Raw genomic sequence first — 21,575 nt, 5'->3', positions numbered from 1 at the left:
GGAAAAGCAACGAGATAACAAGCGTTTGAACAAAGTGGGAAAATCAGGTTCATGGTGTCTGTGCTTGTAACAAGATGAGCAAAGAGTTCCAGCCGTTGAACGTGAGACGTTTTGTACAGTATGACTGAATGCCTTCACAGATGGATGATGTTGACTCTGGAGCTCTGGCTGCTGCAGGCCAGGAAACATCACTAGCACTAGGGCCATGTGAGACCACTGTTTAAAAAAAAAAAAAGTTTGAGATTTTTTCACAGCCCATTGTAAGCAATCAGGCAAATAGAAGCTTGCAGTCCAGTAGTGCACAGGCACTTCTTTTCAGAAGGCAGAGAGCAATGCTCAGTCTACTGACAGGCGAGCCAGCAGACCGACACAAATTCAGGACATATTCTCATAGCACTAACAGACGGTAACACCACCAGTGGGTCTCCTGAAGCCCACTTTGACTCTCCTGGGTGTGATTGCTTCTGACTGCACATTCATCCTTGTCTGTTGCTGGCAGTGAAACCCTGCAGATGCACTCAACCGCAGGCCTGCTTCTCAACCCTGCATCTGTCTCAGCACTCGCTCTCAAGCTGTGGGAAGACGACCCGCATTTTTTATTGACACAGCTACAGGTGGTTTGAGTTTTAGCCTCTGGTGGACTGGGAGGGTTTATTTCCAGTGTGGTGAGTTGCAGTGTCTCTGGAACCAGTATGTTGTCTACTCTTGTGGGATGTTTGGTGTTCACCCTGCTGGGCTCAGGGCAGGCTCAAGTTGCTGCACAGGCTGAGGGGCAGAGCCAGGGCCAGAGTCAGGGCCAAGGCCAGGGGCAGGACAGCTCTGCCACTCCATGGAGGCAGGTGATTCAGTGGGAGAACAATGGCCGGGTGTTTAGCCTTCTTAACAGTGGAGCTGAATATGTCCCTGCTCGAGCAGGGGCCCAGGACAGAGCTCCCAGGGTGGTTGTGGCAGATTCTCATCCGCGCTCGCCAGGCAGGCCTCAGGGAGGTAATGTCCGCCGACAGGCTCCTTCAAGAGGATCCTCTGAGACTGTCCGTGGCCAGGCAAGACATCCTTTTGGCTTTGGGCAAGTACCTGATAATTGGAGATTAACTGCAGGCAGCACAGGTGGGAGCCAGTTCCAGGGATCATCTGCCTCTCGCTTCAGGCCATCCACCGGCTCTTCATCCTCATCATCATCCTCGTCTTTCTCTTCATCCTCTTATAATTTACCATCCTACCCACAATACCAGTTTCCTCAACAGACTCCCTTCCAAGCAGTGCCTTATGACCCTAGTTATGTTGAGGCACCAGTCAGGAGCTATGAGCCTCCCTTTCAGCCTGTTGGTGGTGGAGGATATCCCGTTGGAGGATACGGTGGTGGCCAGGCATATCCTGGAGGAGGGTATGCAGGTGGTGCAGCCCCGGTGCTCCCTGGCTCCCCATCCGACTTTACTGATGATGGCTACCGTTACTTCCAGTCTTACAGCTACGGGCCTGTTCCTGCGGTTCCTGCTGTTCCTGCTGTTCCTGCGGTTCCTGCACGTGCCGCACAACCACCATTCGCAGATGGACTGGACCGCAGATACACCCACAGTCTCTTCAATGGGGACACTGGTCCTGCTGTCCCTGTCCCCAATCCCAACCAGGCTACACCGATGTTACAGGACAGGACTGGACCGGCAGTGCAACCACAAATCAGGAGCCCTCAATATGAGCAGTTTCCTCCCTTTGGAAATCCCCAACCTCCTTTTCTGCAGCCCATTCCTGCAGGAAGAAATTCTCCAAACTCTGCCGTTGAGAACCCCAATATGAGTGTTGGAAGTGTGTACCGGCAGGAACAGATAGGTACAGTACGCTTGGATGTCTGTGAACTAACACAATGAATCCTCTATTTCTTATTTTGTTCTAGAAGTTTAACCAAGTCTTGACACATGAGAGGAGTGACAGTTGAAATATTTTAAATTGCCTGGGGGGAAATGGAGTGAGTTTATTTGTAGGTATTCACCAAAGGTATGTCTTATCGTTGAGGCAGATTATCAAGAGACCACTATGTGATCTCTGTTATTGCTGGACATATGAATTCAAATATGTCGAAACCCAGGAGTCTGGAGGGATCACAACCCTCCTCAAATACTCTCACTCTCTCTCATGTCAGATATATGAAGTAATCAGAATGAAACAGACACTCAAAAGTCTGCCGTGAACTCGGTTTACAAACAAAATGTAAGTGGACACAAGGTTCATCTTTTCCCACATGTATGGTTATTAGAACCAGGTGTTGAGAGAGCCCTGCCAGTGTAGAGAGAGAGAGTGCACACACAAACCACTGTGTTTCTGTGAGGGAGGTTCTGTTCTGTAAGAAAGAGGTTCTAAGGCGTGTGGAGTTTTGCAATAGGGGTGACCTCATAGTGGGGCTTGTGACGGGGGGGTGGGGCTGGGCAGTGGTTGCCTCTCGGGTTTGAGGACAGGGAAGAGGAAAGAAGAAGGGGTGGGGGGCTACAGTTCTTCACCATACCCTGAGGACGAGGGAGAACATGGAAAGTCCCAGTAACACATGGGGTCCATTGCTTCAGCTACGGGAAATCTAAGAAATATTTAGGCAGAGTAATTTGGAGGTGGGGGTGTGTGAATGAAAGTGTGGAATCACACAGACTCTTTCTGTAACAGAGCAGACACAGATCTGTAAATCTATTAGGAATTTATCAGGAGACGAGGACCTCTAATGAAACTCGTAATTGTGCAAACTTAGATTTTCTGTTGTGATCTCTGTTGTGCTGTATGCTTTGCAAACACCATTTATTAGACTTTATAGAGCTGGGAGCCATTTATACAGCACAGAAAGCCAACATATGTGCAGATGCCTTGGTGCTCTCTGTAATCATTGTGATAAGGATTCAGCCATAGGGAGCTGTTGAAGAGTTGACATTTTTATTGCACTGCCTCACGGCACAGAAGCTATTCCAGTATTGGAATAACTACGGTGATCTACAAGTTTTAAACAGACTAATAACACAGGTTGTATAATACTATCTTAAATATATTGTTGCGTGGTATCAGAGGCAATTAGGTTCAGGAGGCAAATTCAAAATAAAAATCAACTTCCGTGTCCTGAATACTAATGAAATGATCTGTCAATTTCATCATTGTTGCTACTGAGTACATAGAATTAGGCTATGGACTCAGCATTTACAATGCAGATTACTGCAGTAATTAAGTTTAGGACCAAAAAACAAGATTGATCGCATAGTTCCATCCTATTACTTGTGCATCCTTCATAGGAAACAACATGTAATGTGTGTTCAACGCACATACACATTTAGACCCTATGTAAAAATTGCATCTTCTGGATTTGGCCTCAGCCAGGCACACCAGCCAATGACCAATGGGGACAATGACCTCAATTAATGTAGATGGTTTGTGTTCAAAGCTCAGGGTTTGCTTTAAGCATGAAATGCACTTTCATTAAGGTTAAAGAAAGATGTGGTTTTCAGTAAGGCTGCATAATGGCCGAGCTATGCATCTTGCAGCAAATCGTCATTTCATGTCACTCTTTGTTACTCTCACACTCCCTGACAAATTCAGCAGCATAGGTTTGAGTGAATAATTCATCAAGGCAGCAGCGAGGCAGCACCAGTTATTTCACCAGAGCAGTTTCATGTCTTCAAATGAAAAAAACATGTTAGTGTGAAACAATTACTGATATTGATAATAACAATGCTTATAATAATAATTATAACTTGCATTTATGTATCACTTTTCAAGGTATCCAAGACAGCTTTACAGGAAAAAATACAAAGTATAGATTAAAAATACTTTACCCTTAATTATATTGATTCATAATATGTCAATTGACCACCAGAAATAATTTGGTTGATAGGCATGAAAATAGATTCAATAGTTTTTATTTTAATAAGAAAAGGTAGAGTATGAACTGTCTGTCAAGGGAAGTTGTGAAAGTATCGATGATGTGATTTCTGTTTTTTCATTGTGAGATAACCTCAATAAATTAAAATATGTCAGTCCTCATCGCTCATAGCTTAAAGCAGGTGCATCAAGAGAGGGAGCCCTCATGTCTTTTATAACGCTATGTAGTTTAAAAAGCCTGGCAAGATCCACTTCCTTCCCTCTGTGCCCCACTTAGAGTGTGATGTGTGGCTTTGTCACATGCTGTCGAGAGCTGATCAGCTTTGGCTTCTCAATACATTTTATCTCTCTGAAAGAGACCCAATTTCACATTTCAAAAGATTAGAGGGCAGAGAACAAAGCCTTCTCAGGGAGAGCGGCAGGGGAAAAAATGGAGTGGAGGGTGCTGTTGGAAAACCTCAGCGTTTCACACTGGTCTTACAGTGTTTACATGGTCTGGCCCAGGAAGCTTCACGATGTCCTATATGTCGGCCTCAGAGAGACAGCTGTCAGATGTGATGTTTACACTACACCCGCAAAAGGCAAGACCCTTATTTAAACTTGCAGCTGGGGAGGCAAGAATCACCTGGTTGTCAAAAGCCGGGAATGAAAGAAAAGGGATACTTCCTATCTGGGTTTCATAAACACATCATGAATAAAGCCCTTCATGTTTCCTAAAATCAAAGATAATATTGTTCAGGGCAAAGGCTAGAAACTAAAGGATTCTGATACATCATTTTCATGATTATGTTAATGCTTCCAGGCTTAGAGGTCAGATGGTTTGAGTTTGAGTTGCCTGAACAATCTCACATTAAAACATGTCTGGCCTTTATGAGCTGAACAGAGAGGGGTGATAAGCCATGCCAGAGACCCCTGCTGGCAAGGCCTTTACTGGGAATGAGATAGAAAGACATTTACGTTGACAAGTCAGTCCCGCTTTTTACTTGCTCCTCAGGTTTTCCGACAGACTTGGTCAGCGGCCCACCTTAAAAACTGGAGTAGTGTGAGATCACTGTTGTTTTAACCTGGCACGCACGTTCTTCGGGTCTGTGTCTCCGTCTGGTTCACTTGCTGAATAGCCTCTCTCCATCTCTTCATCTCCATCACTTGATCGCAGAAAGCAAAGCATGAAAAACACTGGCTGCATTACACCAGGCCCTCCTTTGAAGACTTGGAGATTAAGCTTTGATATTTCAAATTTTTGCCTTTTTCCCAACAGATTCGGCCTCTGTGGTAACGTCTTCTCATGCTATGTTTAGTATGCTAAAGTTTAGTCTGAAATAGCACATACATGTTAAAGTTGAGTCGTGAAAGTTCCGTTATGTTGTCAAGGAAGCAAGAACTGTTTCCTCAAATGATAAAATATATTTGGAAGTCAAACAAACACATTGTTGAGTTGATGCAATTTCAATCTAAAATGTATTAATATGAATGTAGCCTTTAACTATTGAGAGGTCCAAGTTTACCATGGTGTTCTCTAACCCTGATCACCACTGTCTGAGAAGAACATTCGCAAAAAGCTTCTTATTAAAAAAACATGATAATAATCAGGAATGCCCAGTGATTGGTGGCCAATGGCGATCTCTGACCCAGTCTTGAACTGCAGGCCCTGTCACTGCATCATCACCCATCGAATCCTCCATCAGCACCACCATATATATCCCACAGGTTATAAAAAATGTATAAGAAATGTGCAGTTTCAGGCTGGAATGCAGAAATTAAAAGTTGACATGTCGTGATAAAAAAGATCAGTCATTGACAGTTGGATTACTTTAACTACCACCGCAACAGAGGTTATGTTTTCACCCCTGTGTGTTGGTTTATTTCTTGTTAGAAGGATTACACAAACACTACTGAGCTGATTTTCACCATACTGGTGGGAGAATGGGACATTAACCAAGAAATAATCAATTAAATAACTGGGTGAATCCAAGCAATGGGACAGACCCAATGTTGTGTTTCTTGACCTTCTCCCTTATTTCCCAGAGAATGAATCATGGATCTTGACAAAATACAAATTTGACTTATTAAGAGAACTAGTATCTATGAGTGTGTGTAGTTTGTGTGGATCCAAATAGAAATCCAGATCCAGCAGATTTAAATGTGGTATCTCAAAGGGGCTGTTGGGACTTGGTAGAGGTGCAGTCTATTGAGAGCCAGTCTAATTGTAAAGGAAATCATAAAAACTGTGCTATAAATACATTTCATGAGCTTATTTACTTCTATTGAGGTGTTTAAGTAATTACACTTGTTTTTTTTTGTTTTTTTAAGAAATCCCACAAATTTCTGTGAATGAACTGCTATTCTTCTTTATAAAAAATAAATATAAATGTGACTGACTATATAGGCTGAACAGTCTTTCTATCTTTTCAGGTTTTCCTGACCTGGTTCCTGATCCCAATTATGTCCAGGCCTCGACATACATCCAGAGAGCGCACATGTATTCTCTCCGCTGTGCTGCAGAGGAAAAATGTCTGTCAAGGTAAACTCAATTCTGGTCGCCCTTTACCGCCAAGCTTTGATTTATTTATACATTCTTTACTTTTTCAGTGGGTTCACTCTCATGTCGCAGCATCTAGAATGTGCTTGCCCCTACAGGTTATGTTTTTTTATATTTTCATTGTAATGGTTTTTCCTGCATATTGAGGGCAGGATTGTGGCTCAGTGTTTAGATAAGAAAATATGAAATTTATGTCAAAATAGTATCACATAACCACACCTAACACCCCAACACTGTCGTAGTGCTGGAGAATGGTGTGGCTGCACCAATTATCATTCCTTTAAAGGGGATGTAAGTGCTCAGTATTGTTTGTATTTATTTGACCAAACACAACTGTCAACTGGGGGGACATTAAACCCAGGATGCATGTTGTTAAATTGGCTTATTCTCTGCAATTAAATTCTCATTAAAAAATTAGGTGTTGCATGATGCAGATCTTTATTAAATGATGCAAACTCTTATTGCATAACTTGTTTTCTGCAGCGAAGGGGATTTAGAAAATTGTAACAGGCCGGTAGGGGTGGGGCTTAATCTGCCTGGAATAGGTCCTGAATGGCAGGTTTTTACCTCTATTCTACATCTGGTGATTTGGACAAGTAAATTGGAAGTGATAGATTGTGTTTCCTGTCCTGCCCTCTGATAGACTGGTTGCAGGTTCAGGTTGCACTCTGCTTCAGTACTTTACAAACATTTGTTTTTATGAACTGCTTTACCCTTTGAGTACCTTTACCCATTCAAAATTATAAAATAGCCCAAAGGATTATATATACTCTTTGAAATAATATCTGAAAGAGGTCATGCATTTTGTTCATCACCAGCATAACAGTGAACCAAAATACTATAGTCACCTCCAGGGATCCAGGCTGCCTTTAGTTTCATTTCTCTGTGTCTGTGGATAGAATCCCCTGAGCCCCAGCCCTGGGCCCTTTGACTGTCTCTGCACTAAGGACACTATTGAAATGATGAAAGCGTGCTGTCCCCATGGCTGCTCTATTTGCCCTCTTCCCATCACAAGCACAGCCATCCCTCAAAGCCCTTTCATATCCTGTCTGAGTTTGCAGCAATCACATACAGATGGGCTGTTGTAATTTGCCATACACTCGAATGTCAACAGCCACAAGACACTCGCCTCACATCTTGGGGGTATTGAAGTGTTGTGCCTCCTTTTCCGCGAAAAAAGAGAGTGTTCCCTGTGTCCATGTTAGAAATGTCGAGAAACGGCTGTTGTGTGTAAAATGAATTATTGAACAGAGATCCTCCTGCTTCCAAGCCTTTTCAAATCTGATCCTTTTTTTCTCCTATTCCTTGTCTTAGGTATGAGAAACAGACATGCTGACATTCCTTTTGGCAGCCACTTGTGCAGTTTCCCCTCACCGTGTTCTTGTTTGTTGTATGTCTCTGCCATTCAGCTCTGCCTATGGCCCTGAGACCAGTGACTACGATGTCAGGGTCTTGCTGCGATTCCCACAGAGGGTGAAGAACAAGGGCACTGCCGACTTCATGCCGAACAGGCCACGTCACACCTGGGAGTGGCATAGCTGTCATCAGTAAGTGCTAAATACAAAACAGATTTTATCCTATCAGCTTGTCGGCTTTATTCACAATAATATCAGCTGCTGTGGTAACCAGGGAGTCGACAAGCACTTCTTTGTCAGTCTGATTTTATTCTTACACATTGTATTTTTTATGTCTGTACATATGGGCTGGTACATAACAAATAGATGGATGCTTGTTTTGGTTTTATAAGTTCTAAAAGTTGTAAAATTTCCGATGTAGCTGTTGTTAGTGGGGAATTTGTAAATAATAATGTTCCATGAATAATATTTAAATAATCTACGGAATCATGATAAATGGTATTTTGTACTTCTTGGTCCAGTCAGGAAGAGACTTGACTATTTTATTTGTTTAACTCTACATCCACCCAGGCAACAGCAAGTAGAATAAAAGGGTGAAAAAGCAATCCAGCTTACACTTATGATCTTATTGTGCGTTCATGAGGTGTTGGGAGGAAATTGGTTCCAAATTGACATAAACGCTATCTCAAGTCGGAACAACAATGTTGGTACACAAGTTGCAGGGTTTTAACATCATCACCTATAAACCAAAAAGCTTTAAATAGGTGGAAAAGGAGCAAGTGAATGCAGAGAAAGAATTAAAGGTACATTATGTCTGTAAATACTGTTTATTTGCACAAGTATTGCCATCTCACTAACTTTAAGGGCATGAAGGCAGCATTATTAGCTAGATGTCTAAACAGCTGGGACACCAACATGACACGATATTCCATGGCCTGCGATGGGAGGGTGAAGTAAGCTTTAAATTCAAAATGGAAATGGAATTCATGAATTACTTTGCTGATTTAAAAGACTCCATTAATTTCAGTTCAAAGATTCAGAGTCACTCTTCATAGTTTGGTCACTTTTTTTTGGCGGGACCACAACGATGAGTCAGCCTTGGAAATACGAAAGTTCCCGACAGGCCGACTAACTGACTGTGTGATGAAGCTAGAGCATTTGTCAACTGATAAAATATTTGTGTTTCCACGTTTGCTGCTGCTTTTTTGAGATTTTTGACATGAACAGTTTCCATTACATCTTCAGGAAGGGCTTTATGATCCTTTTAGCGACTTCCTATTTTAAAAAAAGAGCCCAAGTTATTGCTTTCCCCTTTTGTAACTATACCTGTGTCTGCCTCTTATTAAAATTGGCAGGCTTGGAAGCAACTGCTGGTCTAAATGGGCTGCATTTCAGTAACTATGTCTTACTTACATCTTTTGTCTGCCAACAGCAGCAGAAAAAAACAGGTAAATGAGAGAAACTTCACTGGGAATTTGCTTGTATTGAAATAATGGACAAGTGAGCGTAGACTTTCATACAGTTTTTATTTACTTTCCATTGAAGGGAGTGTTTTTAGCATTCCCACAAGTCGCACATTGCTGTTTGAAACTGTTTGACCTGATCTTGTTCCTGAGCTAATCAGTTGCTTCACCTTAATTGCACAAATAATAGTTTGTCGTCCTCAATGGTGCCTGTGGCCCTTGCAGGAATCATTTCATTCTGACCAAATGGAATGATAGCCATAAGCTAGGGTCACAGAAAAGTTTGCTTTTCATCTGTTCATGTGTTTTGAGGGCATAGCTTAGATCAGTGATTCTCAAATGGGGGTACACGTACCCCTGGGGGCACTTGAAGGTAGTCCAGGGGGTACTTGAGATTTTTTTTTAATATATTTAAAATTAGCATCCATTCAAAAACACGGAGGGACAAGTACCAAAGAAGGCGAAACCAGAGCAGAGAGCCTTCCCTAAACAACACCGTGAGAGTTTGTGCCTCTTCGGAGGGGCGCTAAAACGTAAAAGTTTTCCGTTGTGAAGTTAATGATTCATAACAAGAAGTCCGCGTCTCTACCAGTACCCTTTCAAAATAAAAGCATGTAATACAAAAGCGGAAACGAAATTGTATGACCTTAAAGCGAGCAAATATTTCACAATAAAATAACAGCTGGACACTTCAATAATATTAACAATAACATAGATTGGGTTATTTACACTTTTTGTGTTTTCTGTGGGGAGAGATTAGCCAACAGTGGCATTAAGCCACCACATCTTCAGCGGTATCTCCAGACAAAACATGAAATTCATGTTGGTAAGCCACCTGAGTTTTTTAAGAGGAAACTTTCTGAATTCAGGTCATCTCAAGACACAATGCGAAAAGCCTCCCCAAAGCAAACGGAAACAAGCTACCTGTCAGTATTCTTTTCGATCTTTAAAGAAGATATTTTAAGATGATAAATATTAAAAAAATATGTTTTGAGCTAATCTTTTATTTAAAACTAAGTTAATGATTTATTTTTTGTGAAGAAGTGTTTAGCTATAATTAAGTTCATGAGTTCAGTTCGAGAACATATCTTTATAATGATCCCAAAAGAGGTCACTTTAAGTTGATAATTATTTTGAGGTGCACAAATCTTTATTTATATTGAGATAATAATTAAAGTCTTTAGTTATTTTTATATCTTTTTATTTCGAAATAGTTCAAGAGAGACCAATACAAATGAGCAATGTATTTTGAATGTGTCTAGTTACAAGGCTTAATAAATCACATTACATCTTTCTTTCAACCAAAAATGCTTTGCGCTGGTTAGGGGGTACTCGGCAGAATTTTTTCTTCGAAGGGGCTACGTCACTGAAAAAAGGTTGAGAACCACTGGCTTAGATGACCGGGCTGATGAGGGGCCGGGATGTATCAGTTATATATTTTCAAATTGTTGGCTGCTCTGGCTTGAAGGTACTCCAGGGGGTACTTGAGATTTTTTTTTAATATATTTAAAATTAGCATCCATTCAAAAATCTTTGAAAAATTGTTATTTAACAAATATTCAATAAAATATAAGTGTAAGTTCATGAACTAAATTGTATATTCAGTAGGCTCTGGGTTTCTGGGTTTTTTAATTATCCTAAAAAACTCCAGGGTTATATATTTTCAAATTGTTGGCTGCTCTGGCTTAGCACCCTGGCTCTAAATATGTACCTCTGTTGATTCAGTATGTTGGTAGTCCAAGCTGTCAAATTCAATTCAATGCAAGACTACGACATATACAAGCAGTGAACCCAGGGTTAATATCTCAGCAGCCAATTATTACTGACATAAATATCAGATCAGAAATGGGCTGTCTCGTAATGTTACGTAATGTGAATCTGCACCAAGATTTAATGGGTTCTTCTTTGGGTCATTTGTCATCCTTTCGTGATACATTGTTATTTTTGTTTGATTTTGCTTGGTAACAGACTTTAGTGAAACGTGAGTGAAAACCATGTGTACTGGAGGTAATAAGATGAGTTTCCAATGAACCACTGCACTAAACTACTGATTCAGTCGGGGACAGCAGTGGTTACCTTTGAAAAACTGTTTTTATATAAAGTTATCACCTCTAGATCAAACTAACTGACCTTGTGTAATACAAGATCAGCAGCTCTCACCCTCTCATCACTGGGAGATGACTGTAACTCAGCCCTCATAGTCCCAGCTGGCCTCATTATATCCAGTGGACACTAGAAGAAAAAACGCTTTGGCAGCAAATGAGTTTGGATGTAGGCCCTGGTTTGTAAAATATTATAGCGCTTGCTTGTCATTTCTCTGGTGATGGCCCACCCCTGAAGGCGTAACCTCGGCACTAACGTTTCAAATGCCTGGGTTCATGGTGGGTTTGCAGGGCAGTGGGAGTCCTCTGTTGAAGTGGAGCACTGTGAGGTTGTTGACTTTGAAAGTTTGCACACAGTATGTTTCATTATGCTGCCCTAAAGGGGGGGTCAAACCTATGGAGTTCATTTATGAGTCAACCACGCGTGAAATAGAACAACTGGTCGATACACTCTCGAATTCCACTGTACATGAAAAACGATGATATTAAACATTGTGGCTTTGATCAATTCAGAGAGCAGTTATCTCCCTCTCTCTCTCTCTTATTGTGTCTTCCTCAGTGGACAGACTTTAGTTGGTTTAGCCAGAGCGGCACTGGCTCAGATGGAGCAGCTCTGCAGGGACTGCTGATGAGGTGATTCAGAGGCTATCGTCATTGTTTTATAACATGGTATTCCATGTGGACTGGGCTCTTATCACACTTCCAGAGAGTCCTCCCGTGCACTGACGCTTTATTGTACCAGGCTCTATACTCTATACTGTCCTCATCTTGGAGGAATGTCGACTGGCCTTTGGAGATTGGCAGTGTTGTTGGCACTGTCTGACATCAGTCTGCATTTACACAGCAGTTCCCAGGGGGCAGAAAGCCAAGGATAATCATTCCACTGGCTTGTGTGATCGGAATGACAAATCAATCCATTCCTCCTGTCAGGCAGTGACACCAGATCAAACTACTGTTAAGGTATAAGGGTTACTGGGACGCAGCGTTTGGTTACAAAGAAATCTCTTTAGGGGGAAGAAAATCTCAAGCTCAGATTCTCACAATAAACTTCCCTGCCCCACATTTTTGTCGAATAAGCTGTGTGGTTGACAGCTTTGCTTCTCCCTACATTCACTCTTGGGCATTAGAGGAAGGAAGGGGGACAGCATCCTCTTGTGTATCACAGGCTGTGAAAATGATGGAATCCTGTGTATTTTTTTTTTAACCAATATGAGGAAACAGAATCCAAATCGACTTTTGTTTTCATACCAATTAGAGTGGCCGTAATTGAAATTAACTTTTATTTTCTACACTTCAAAAGTTATTTGAATGGTTCTTCGTCTTACCCCCAACTTGTTACTCAATTTTACTAAATGTAGAGATAGAAATCTGTATCTGAATTTTTTTTTAATCTTCTTTGTTGACATTCTCCTCAAGTCCCGATAGCCATCAATAAATAAAGTTGTCTGGAAGAAAAAACAAGTGAACAATGTCTGTGGCCCTTCCAGGAATCTGGACAAATATTTTAATTTGGTTCAACTTAAATGGTTCACTCGTCTGTTACCAACCAACCTGCCCTTGCTCTTATTTGGTATGACCAGAGTCTTCACAAGCCATAGAGACATACACCGCTGAGGCAGGGACAATAGCCAGAAGTTTGAGTGAGTTACGGAGAAGTGAGCTAGTAGTCGTCAGGCAGTGAGCGTTCATGTTTTTTGAGAGCGCAGCTTTGACCAAAGACCCGACTGGAGGGAGTGAGATGCATCAGTTGCATTTTTTTCCAGGATAATTTTACTAACCCTAGCTTAAAGCTACGTGACCTTTGTTAAAAAAGGATCGTGGCAGCTGTTTGTGCAGGTGCTTGGACATACATGTTCATATTCAGATTATACTTCATGAACGACAAACACCAGGCAATTTGCGTAGTTACTGTAACTATACTGTAGATTTCAGTTTCACAACCAGAATTGTGATCTGAGCTTGTTTGTTGAAAATGGCTCATGTCTATGAACACGACCTGGAATGCTTGGTACATTACGATTACAAGCTTTTCTTGTTAAGTCCTTTTATGTGTTCTTCCAACACCACATTCTCTGCAGCTGACATCGTCAGTGAGGGAGAGTCCAGGAATCCAAGGAGGCCGGGGATTTTTCCAGGCACATCGTAGTCCAGCTCCTCCTATTCCCACTCTTTTCCTCTGCCTCCTATACTCCGTCTTTCTGTTTCACACACACCATCACATACTGTAGATTATCATCTCAAAATTGCCACTGTAATGAATGCCAGGTTTAGGAACTCAAAGGGCCTCCAGTTCCCTCCCTGGGAACTGGAGGGAACTGGAGCACAGTGTGAATGTGTACCCATGTGCCCCACAGGGTATATATAAGTCTATGAATGGACATGGATCCATACATTATCATGTCAACAAATACTAGAGAGTAAGTTATGCCCAAAGTCACAGTAAAAATATGTTTGGCCCCAGATAACATCTCCCAGGTTTCTACCTGAGCCTTACGTCTAATTGGTTTCCTCTCCACTGGAAAGAACGAGGCCTTGAATGGTCACTTCACTTCATCAGTGGAAAGTACCCACTTTCCATCCAGGTCGTCTTTCAGTCTTTAATGACTGTTGGAGTTAAAGCTGTTGCTATGTTGAAACTTGGGCCATGAGGTAACACGAAAGAACAATATTTATATAGTGTGAGTTAGTCTGACTGTCAGAGAGCCAGTGCTTACCTCACCTGCTACAACAACTAAAGTCAACACCACTTAACTATACTGTATGGCGCCATTTATGAGTCACTGAAGAACAGAAGTATACCTTTTAGTAAACCCATAAAGGTTTCTTTAAATCTTGTGTTGTATAATTTCATTTGGGCTGACCCCCTCAAGAACATTTTAACTTTGTTATTTGGATCAACATTTTATGGAGGATTTGCTTTAAATCTGATCATTACCTCCGGCAATGAGGTCATTTGTTTTTACTTTGTTGTCTGTCTGTCTTTTAATTAGCAGCATTATACAAAATATACTGGACGGATTACAGAGAAATTTATTGGAAAGATATGGTATGGGTCAGGAAAATACCCATTGCAAATGCACCCGCATGAATGTCACTCTCATGCCACTATTGATCGCAATAGATCTGGATTGACAGGTACAAAGAGTAAAAGGTAAAATAAAGGTTCTCACGAGATGAGAGAGAACATTTTAAAGAAAGTTATAGAAAAAATTCCAGGACCTGCTTCTTTGTCTGTGTCTGCGCCAACATTTTTTTGTTTTCCAGTGCACCATCCTTCAACCAAGGTTTCTTTAGAAATCCACTCAGAAGTTTTTGTGTAATCCTACCGCCAAAATCGAACAGACAGGGGTGAAAACATAACCTCTCTGGCAGATGAAATTAAAAACACTAAATAAATCATTATTGTGCACCCTCTTGTTTGTTGTTTTATCATAACTAACTTTGGTAACAAGAAGGAGAATCCCTTTATTGGACACAAAGTTTTTTTTTTTCTTTGAAAGGGGAAGATTCCGCCCTCATACATTATTTGAGAGTAGAAACCTCATTAAACTAACATGTAAACACTCCAGAAATTCCCTATTGGCAGCTGAGATGTTCCCTTCTTATTAAATGTTGTGTTAAATTAAAAAAGAGTGCCACCATAGTGTGTTCACATATAACCGTGTTGGCGGCTGGGGACATGCCTTGTTCATACCACTGGGATATTGTATCCCGCTAGCTAATAACAATGACTGACAGTAAATTATATCAACTTGTTTTTTCAATTTTATGTGCCCTGGACTTGGCATTTTTTCTGTATGGTTTGAGCATTATGATACATACAGTGCAATACAACAAATGCATGCAATCTAGTAACCCATTACAAACTGATTCAATAATGGCCATTGAGTTAGATGAACACCTTTCTGAGCTTCATAAACGTTGGATTTATTTGTTGAGCTGCTGTAATTAGATTGCAATAGATTTTGCCACCTGGGAATTCTCAGTCTTATCATACTATCTTTGTTGTGCCTGTGACTATTTATGTGACAGATAGAAACCTTATAGCCATGCTTCATATTCAGTGCCGCTCCACAGCCTCCCCCTACCCAAGACCACAAGATTTGTACCTGTATTTACTCACTTTATAGCAGATCTCTCACCTGAATTGTCATACTGGAGAAAATCATGGTTTGCTCATACTGCTGGGTAATTTCTGCCAACTGTTAACCTATACAGTTTCGGACCACATTGCACAACTTGCTAATATCTCATTTGCAGGGCGCATTCCCTATGGTAATCAGAATCAGGATTTATTGCCAGATAGGTTTACAAATGCAAGTAATTGGCTGTGGTGTGTTTGTGCAAGTATGAATCTAAAAAATAGGAAACAAAATAAAATATGAAAAACGTCTATGCTCCAGGGAAGGAATCGTGCAATACTTTTGTAAGTGTCATCAGTCCAATCCAGTGATAGGCTCCCGGGCCTTATTGATGAGGCCAGCAGCACACACACACACACACACACACACACACACACACACACACACACACACACACACACACACACACACACACACTTCTGGTATGAGCTAATTAACCACATTCATTCATCATTAGTTTGTTAATGTTGTACTTCAGCTATACTTTAACGTTGCCATTAATTATTATCCATTGTCCTTTCATATTTAATGATGTTTTCACTCAAGGTGCAGCATCACTTACAAACCTGTTAACCAATGAGTTCAGCAGCTTGAATACACAGACAAATGGACTTTTCTTTTGAAATTCACATGTTAACGTGTCATTACGATGTATATTAATTTTGATCAACTTCCTCTTGATTATTGTTGAAAAGGCAGACATGACACATTGGAATAACACTGATTGCTGAACTTTTGTCCTTTGATCAATCTGACAGGCACTACCACAGTATGGATGAGTTCAGCCATTATGATTTACTGGAGGCCAGCACTGGCCGTAAAGTGGCAGAGGGTCACAAGGCGAGCTTCTGTCTAGAGGACACCACCTGTGACTTTGGTCACCTGAAGCGCTACGCCTGCACCTCTCACACTCAGGTACAGCCCATGGACACATGAGAGGAAATTCAGTCAAATGATTTTGAGGCTAATAATAAATGTGAGGTTGAACTAGAAATGAAAAAAAACAGACAGCTTCCTGCCCTGAAATCTTGTCCCTCAACTATGGATTCTGCATATTCACATGTTGAATCTGTTAATTGATAAAATTGACACTACATGCTTTATCGACGACATGGTGATATCCATCCACTATGGTTTTGCCAGAAAAACTTTTTATTTCATTAAAACAGTTAAGTGCAACTAAGTAAAAAGTTAGGTTAGCTAGAGTTGGATTTATTCAATATCCTGCTTGTGTTTGCTGACCTAAAATTCCTACTGTTAGTGGCTCAGATCAGTATTCCTCACCTGTGTTTCCCTCACCACCTTCTTTAATTCAGGGTCTGAGCCCCGGCTGCTATGATACATACAATGCTGATATCGACTGCCAGTGGATCGATATCACAGACATCAAACCTGGAAACTACATACTAAAGGTAAGACTCTGTTATGTGTGGACATACAGTATTCAATATTAAAGCAAGTTTTTGTACAACACGGGGTCACGGCTCATGGAAGACCATGAGGGTCTAAGATACCAAAACAAATTGATCCAGGTTTTAAAAGAGTTATAAAGTTCAGAAGTTGTTATGTTGCTAGTTATTCAGCATTCTTCAAGTTGCTGAATTTCGTGGCTCAGTGGCTCTGCATCCCCATCCATCACACTGTCTATTTTCATGCATATTTGATTTGGTCAATATGCGTGCAAGATGTATAGCAAGCACACAAAAGTCTGAAGCATCGTTGGGCCAATTATTTGTTTGTTGAGATTCATGGTGAATTGTAATTTGCTTTCCTTCCTTTGTCTCCAGCTCCAGGTAAATCCCAAATTCTTGGTAAAGGAATCAGACTACACCAACAACGTGGTCAGGTGTAACATTCACTATACAGGACGGTTTGTTCGAACAACCAACTGCAAGATAGCACAGTAAGTAACATGGTTTGTACAGTATTTTATAGCATTGTTGGTCATTGATTATTATAATAGCAAAGCTCTAAAAATCTCCCGTTTATGATTGATTTTTGATTCTGTGGCAATTTATAGACATTGTTATTTTACAGAATCAGAACTAAAAGGCAAATTTGAAATCAGGGTTTGTGTTATTTTCTCACAAATGATTGACAGTTAACCACATGACAAGACGAAGTCTAAATGCAGTTTGATGAAGATCCTCGCAGTGCTTTGAACTACTTAGAGGACTTAATGTGCTCTTGGCGGAAATATTTGGTGTCATGAATTATGGTCTTCATTTAAAATCGAAAGCCTCTGAAACCCTTATATTTTCCCTCAAAGGAAGAAGGGATGTTGAACATGATTGAACTTAGAATTACTATTACATCCTTTTTGCTATTATATCACCTCATATGGAGAGTGGGTACAGACAAGCAGAACGTCAGTAGGTTCAAGTGCTCTAGTAGGTTCAAGTGCTGCAGTCGGTCTTAGTCAATGTACAGTGAAATAAAAAGAATGGCTGCCAAAGCATTAGCAGGGTTCCAGAAAACTGGATATAATGGTTAGATTCAAAGTACTGTTGCCAATACAGAAATTATATGCAAAGCAGATACTAAGAGCCTTACTACCAGAGGTGTTGCAACAGGGTAGGCAAACCAAGCAATTGCCTCGGGCTCACAGCTTAGAGGGGGCGCCATGAATGGCTGATTATGACAGTACACCAACGACAATGTGGTGAGAACCCTCTTAAATGCTATGATCAGCTATGTACAGGAGACTGAAAAGAAGCTATGATTGGAAAGCGCCTCACGAGGCCCCCCAGTTTGATGGAGTGTCCCCAGGTCACTTTTGCCTGGAGCCCCTGCCTAATACCATTATAGTTATTATAGCGGGAAAAAAAAATCTAAACAAAATGTATCCATTCTGATATCAGAATCAGAAGTATTTTTGATTTAATTTGTACAATTTGTTTTGACTTTCAACAAAATGGAAAAATTAGATTAAACATTGAATTATAGGTTAATATTGTTTAGTTTTGTTTACTTTAGCTTAGCTTAGCTTGCATTTGAAATGAGATGTTGCTTTAATGTGTGTGTGTGTGTGTGTGTGTGTACTATTGCTAATTACAAAAGAGTGTATTGACATAATTTACTGTTTATATTATTAAATGAAATTACTATAATTGACTACAGTAGAAATGTCTGTAACTAGGCATGTCAAACCATTACTCAACATAACTAAGCCTGCATGAGGCTGTAGTGATACTCTGATGTATTTTTTTTACGCCTTCGGACAAAATCTGTTCCACAACCAGAACTTATTGTGTATTGTTAGTGTGAACAACGATCTTTGGGCCTAAATCAAACCAAACTTGACTATTCCATAACCTATAATATGTGTTTATTATTGTCACCATGTCGATGAAGGCTCATTGCTGTTCAGCTCACATTAAAAAAAATACAATTAGTGAACTACAGTTATTATAGCAAGAACCATTTGTGGAACCAAATTAAATTGTCAAGTCAAACTCACATAAAAAATAAAAGATAAATAGAAATATATAACGCCAAGCCTCTTACCATGTGGTGGGGATAATTCATAATTGTGCACATTAAAAGGATAACAGTGTGTAAACACCAAGCTTCTTTAAAATGGTCCAAAGGGACCAAAAAGGTGAACAGAAACACATTGTCTGTAAATACAATGTTAAGCGAGATCTATTTGATATATACTATTTGATTTTGCCCTACCTATCACTGTATATAAGTTATATTCTTTCCTATTGTGTCAAACTCCTTGAGTGAATCTGGAGCCCTACATCTCCTCTGAGTGTTTTTTGTTGTTTATTTCACAGGTCTTGAACAGGCACTGGGAGGCTGCCACACAAGAGTGACCCTGATTGCTATTCCGTTGAAATGTGAATGGAATCCATTTGTTGTTAGTTCATTGTTGATGTTGTTTGTCTCTATTCTTCTTTTGCTGTTTTGGTATGCTGCACCTGTGCTGAACAAGTGCTCTCTGGCACTGAGAAGAATGTCGGGGGGGAGAGGGTTATTAGACACACAATACATATTATACATCGATATCACAATAATGAACCAACAATTCAGATCCCTGCAATCAACAAACTATATTGCAACCCTATCAATCAGGTTTGGACACACATTTGGACATATTATTGTCAAAGACAGCTATACTGTATCTGCGCACATAAATCTATATGCAAACCCCCCACACAGTGGCTCTCCTTGAATTTTAAATAAAGCATAAAATTGTGCCAGAGCTGAAAGGAGTGACTTTTAATAGGTCAGGGCTCAGACAAATTCCCCCCAAAACTAAATTAGGAGACAAAGTCTTCTCAAGTGCATTCATCCATGCAGTGTGGGGGCAGACAAATATACCCAGTGACTCAGAAGAGGTATAATGTGTTAGCTTTGTTTTTGTCTTCACTGCCTCAGTGGCTAGGATACTGTGATTCTCTGGGCACATGCTGTTTAATGTTATGTTATCAGCAAGAAGAGGACAGCAGGTCCTATTTTCATTTTTCAGCTACATCAAATCGTAAAGTCCGGATAAAGACGGACTGTCAATGCTGCGTGCTGCACCCTCTAGTCCCCATTCGTCCTTTCTTATTTCAGTAAAACAGGAACAGGAAGCTCCGCTGGCAGAAAATGGTGCTTTCCAGAAATCAAGACTGGCAGTAGGTTAACCCTGTGTTTACACTGTCCTGGAGTCTTTTCTTCAACTACCAACACTGGTCAGATGGCACATATGTCATCTACACCTTTTGAAGAATGTATATACAAATATTCCACACGTGCATGACTTTAACGGTGGAGATTATTTTTGTTGTAACTGTTTGTACTTTGTTTATCCATTCTGACCTGTTACTGTAATTTGGGAAATCTTATATATTTTCTTTGATTATCTGAATTATACAAAGTGTGTGTGTGTTATTGGAAGGAAAAAACACTACTGCTACAGACTTATTATTAATGCAGAGTGCCAGAAAGTCGTCTACCTACCTCTCCAACCGAGTGAGCTGTTGATTACTGTTAACTGTTTAGTTTCCTTTGGAGAACCCTGCCATGGCTGTTTATGACAGCACACAGGAAACCTTCAACTCTACTGCTTCTATCAATGTATACGTGATCTGGTACAGCAGACAATGACTTTTTACCTACATTACCACCAACCTAAAGTCATAATCCTTAAGATTTCCGATATTGCTGCGGCACATGTCACAGGTGACAAATTCCGTTTAATACTACAGATCCCAAAGTGTGTTTCATGCTGCACATGGTAAAAGTAGTTCTCCACCCAAAAGAAGGACACAGTAACAGGAGGAGTTGTAGTTGTAGTCAGTTGCCTGAATCTGTTGGTGAGGGGCAAGATAATGTGGGTGGAAAACATCTGGTTTCCATGTATAGTTTGACCAATTACATTTAATCTGCATGCATATGCAGCTAGCTGTTTACACAGATTACCTAAAACTCTGGACCTAAAACACCTACAGAAAGTATCACTGTTTGTGTTGTGTGTGGAGAAAAGTTTGACTCAAACTTTGAACAGTGTGTGGAAAACTGAAACTGGAGTCCATTGCCTTTACCCACGGAAGCTTATTTGTCGACAAGATTGTTGCTAATCTGAAGCATCAGCATTCTGTTATTGCAGCAGTGATCCAGTGTAAAGGAAGCAAACAGTAAAGAGTGAGGATGATATCAGTGAGATACATTTACCAACAGCAGCAGTAGATTACTTACCTGTACTGCTGTCTAATGCATATGGGGGCAGTTTTAATGGAGTTTGAAAATAGTGAATCCTGCCACTTACAATTATAGCAAAATGGGATTTGACATCATTACAATCTTAAGGATTATTACTTTCAGAATGTGTATGAGTGTGATTACGGAAGCAACATTTCCCAGCGATAATCTGGATCAAACAATGACCAACCACCAACATTATTAAATGTGTTTTTTCATTCTGCAATTTCTGCCTTCTGTTTCTTATGTAGAATAGGCCTATTGCACCTAGTACGTACATATGTCACCTTGTACTGTAAAAAGTCAGCTGATTAATTTGATCCACTCTGGTAGCTCACTCAAAAAACTGTACATTTGGAAAGATGCATCAACACGTGACTCTGACATCAAGTGGAACAACAACATAAACGTAGGTGACAGTTAAGGAGCATCCT

General features: G+C 40.5%; 1 protein-coding gene across 1 annotated transcript; it reads left to right on the top strand.

The window, feature by feature from the left end:
• Positions 1-331: 331 nt before the first annotated feature.
• On the top strand, positions 332-21,367 carry loxl1 (lysyl oxidase-like 1). The gene is made up of 7 exons (XM_062388499.1): positions 332-1,827; positions 6,259-6,367; positions 7,795-7,932; positions 16,206-16,362; positions 16,764-16,859; positions 17,235-17,350; positions 19,230-21,367. Exons 1-7 carry the CDS (start codon positions 693-695, stop codon positions 19,234-19,236), a joined length of 1,758 nt encoding a protein of 585 aa, XP_062244483.1. The 5' UTR covers positions 332-692; the 3' UTR covers positions 19,237-21,367.
• Positions 21,368-21,575: the final 208 nt, after the last annotated feature.

This window comes from Platichthys flesus, chromosome 1 (assembly GCF_949316205.1).
Source record: "Platichthys flesus chromosome 1, fPlaFle2.1, whole genome shotgun sequence".
Classification (NCBI taxonomy): domain Eukaryota; kingdom Metazoa; phylum Chordata; class Actinopteri; order Pleuronectiformes; family Pleuronectidae; genus Platichthys; species Platichthys flesus.
This window is presented reverse-complemented; position numbering and strand designations above follow the sequence as displayed.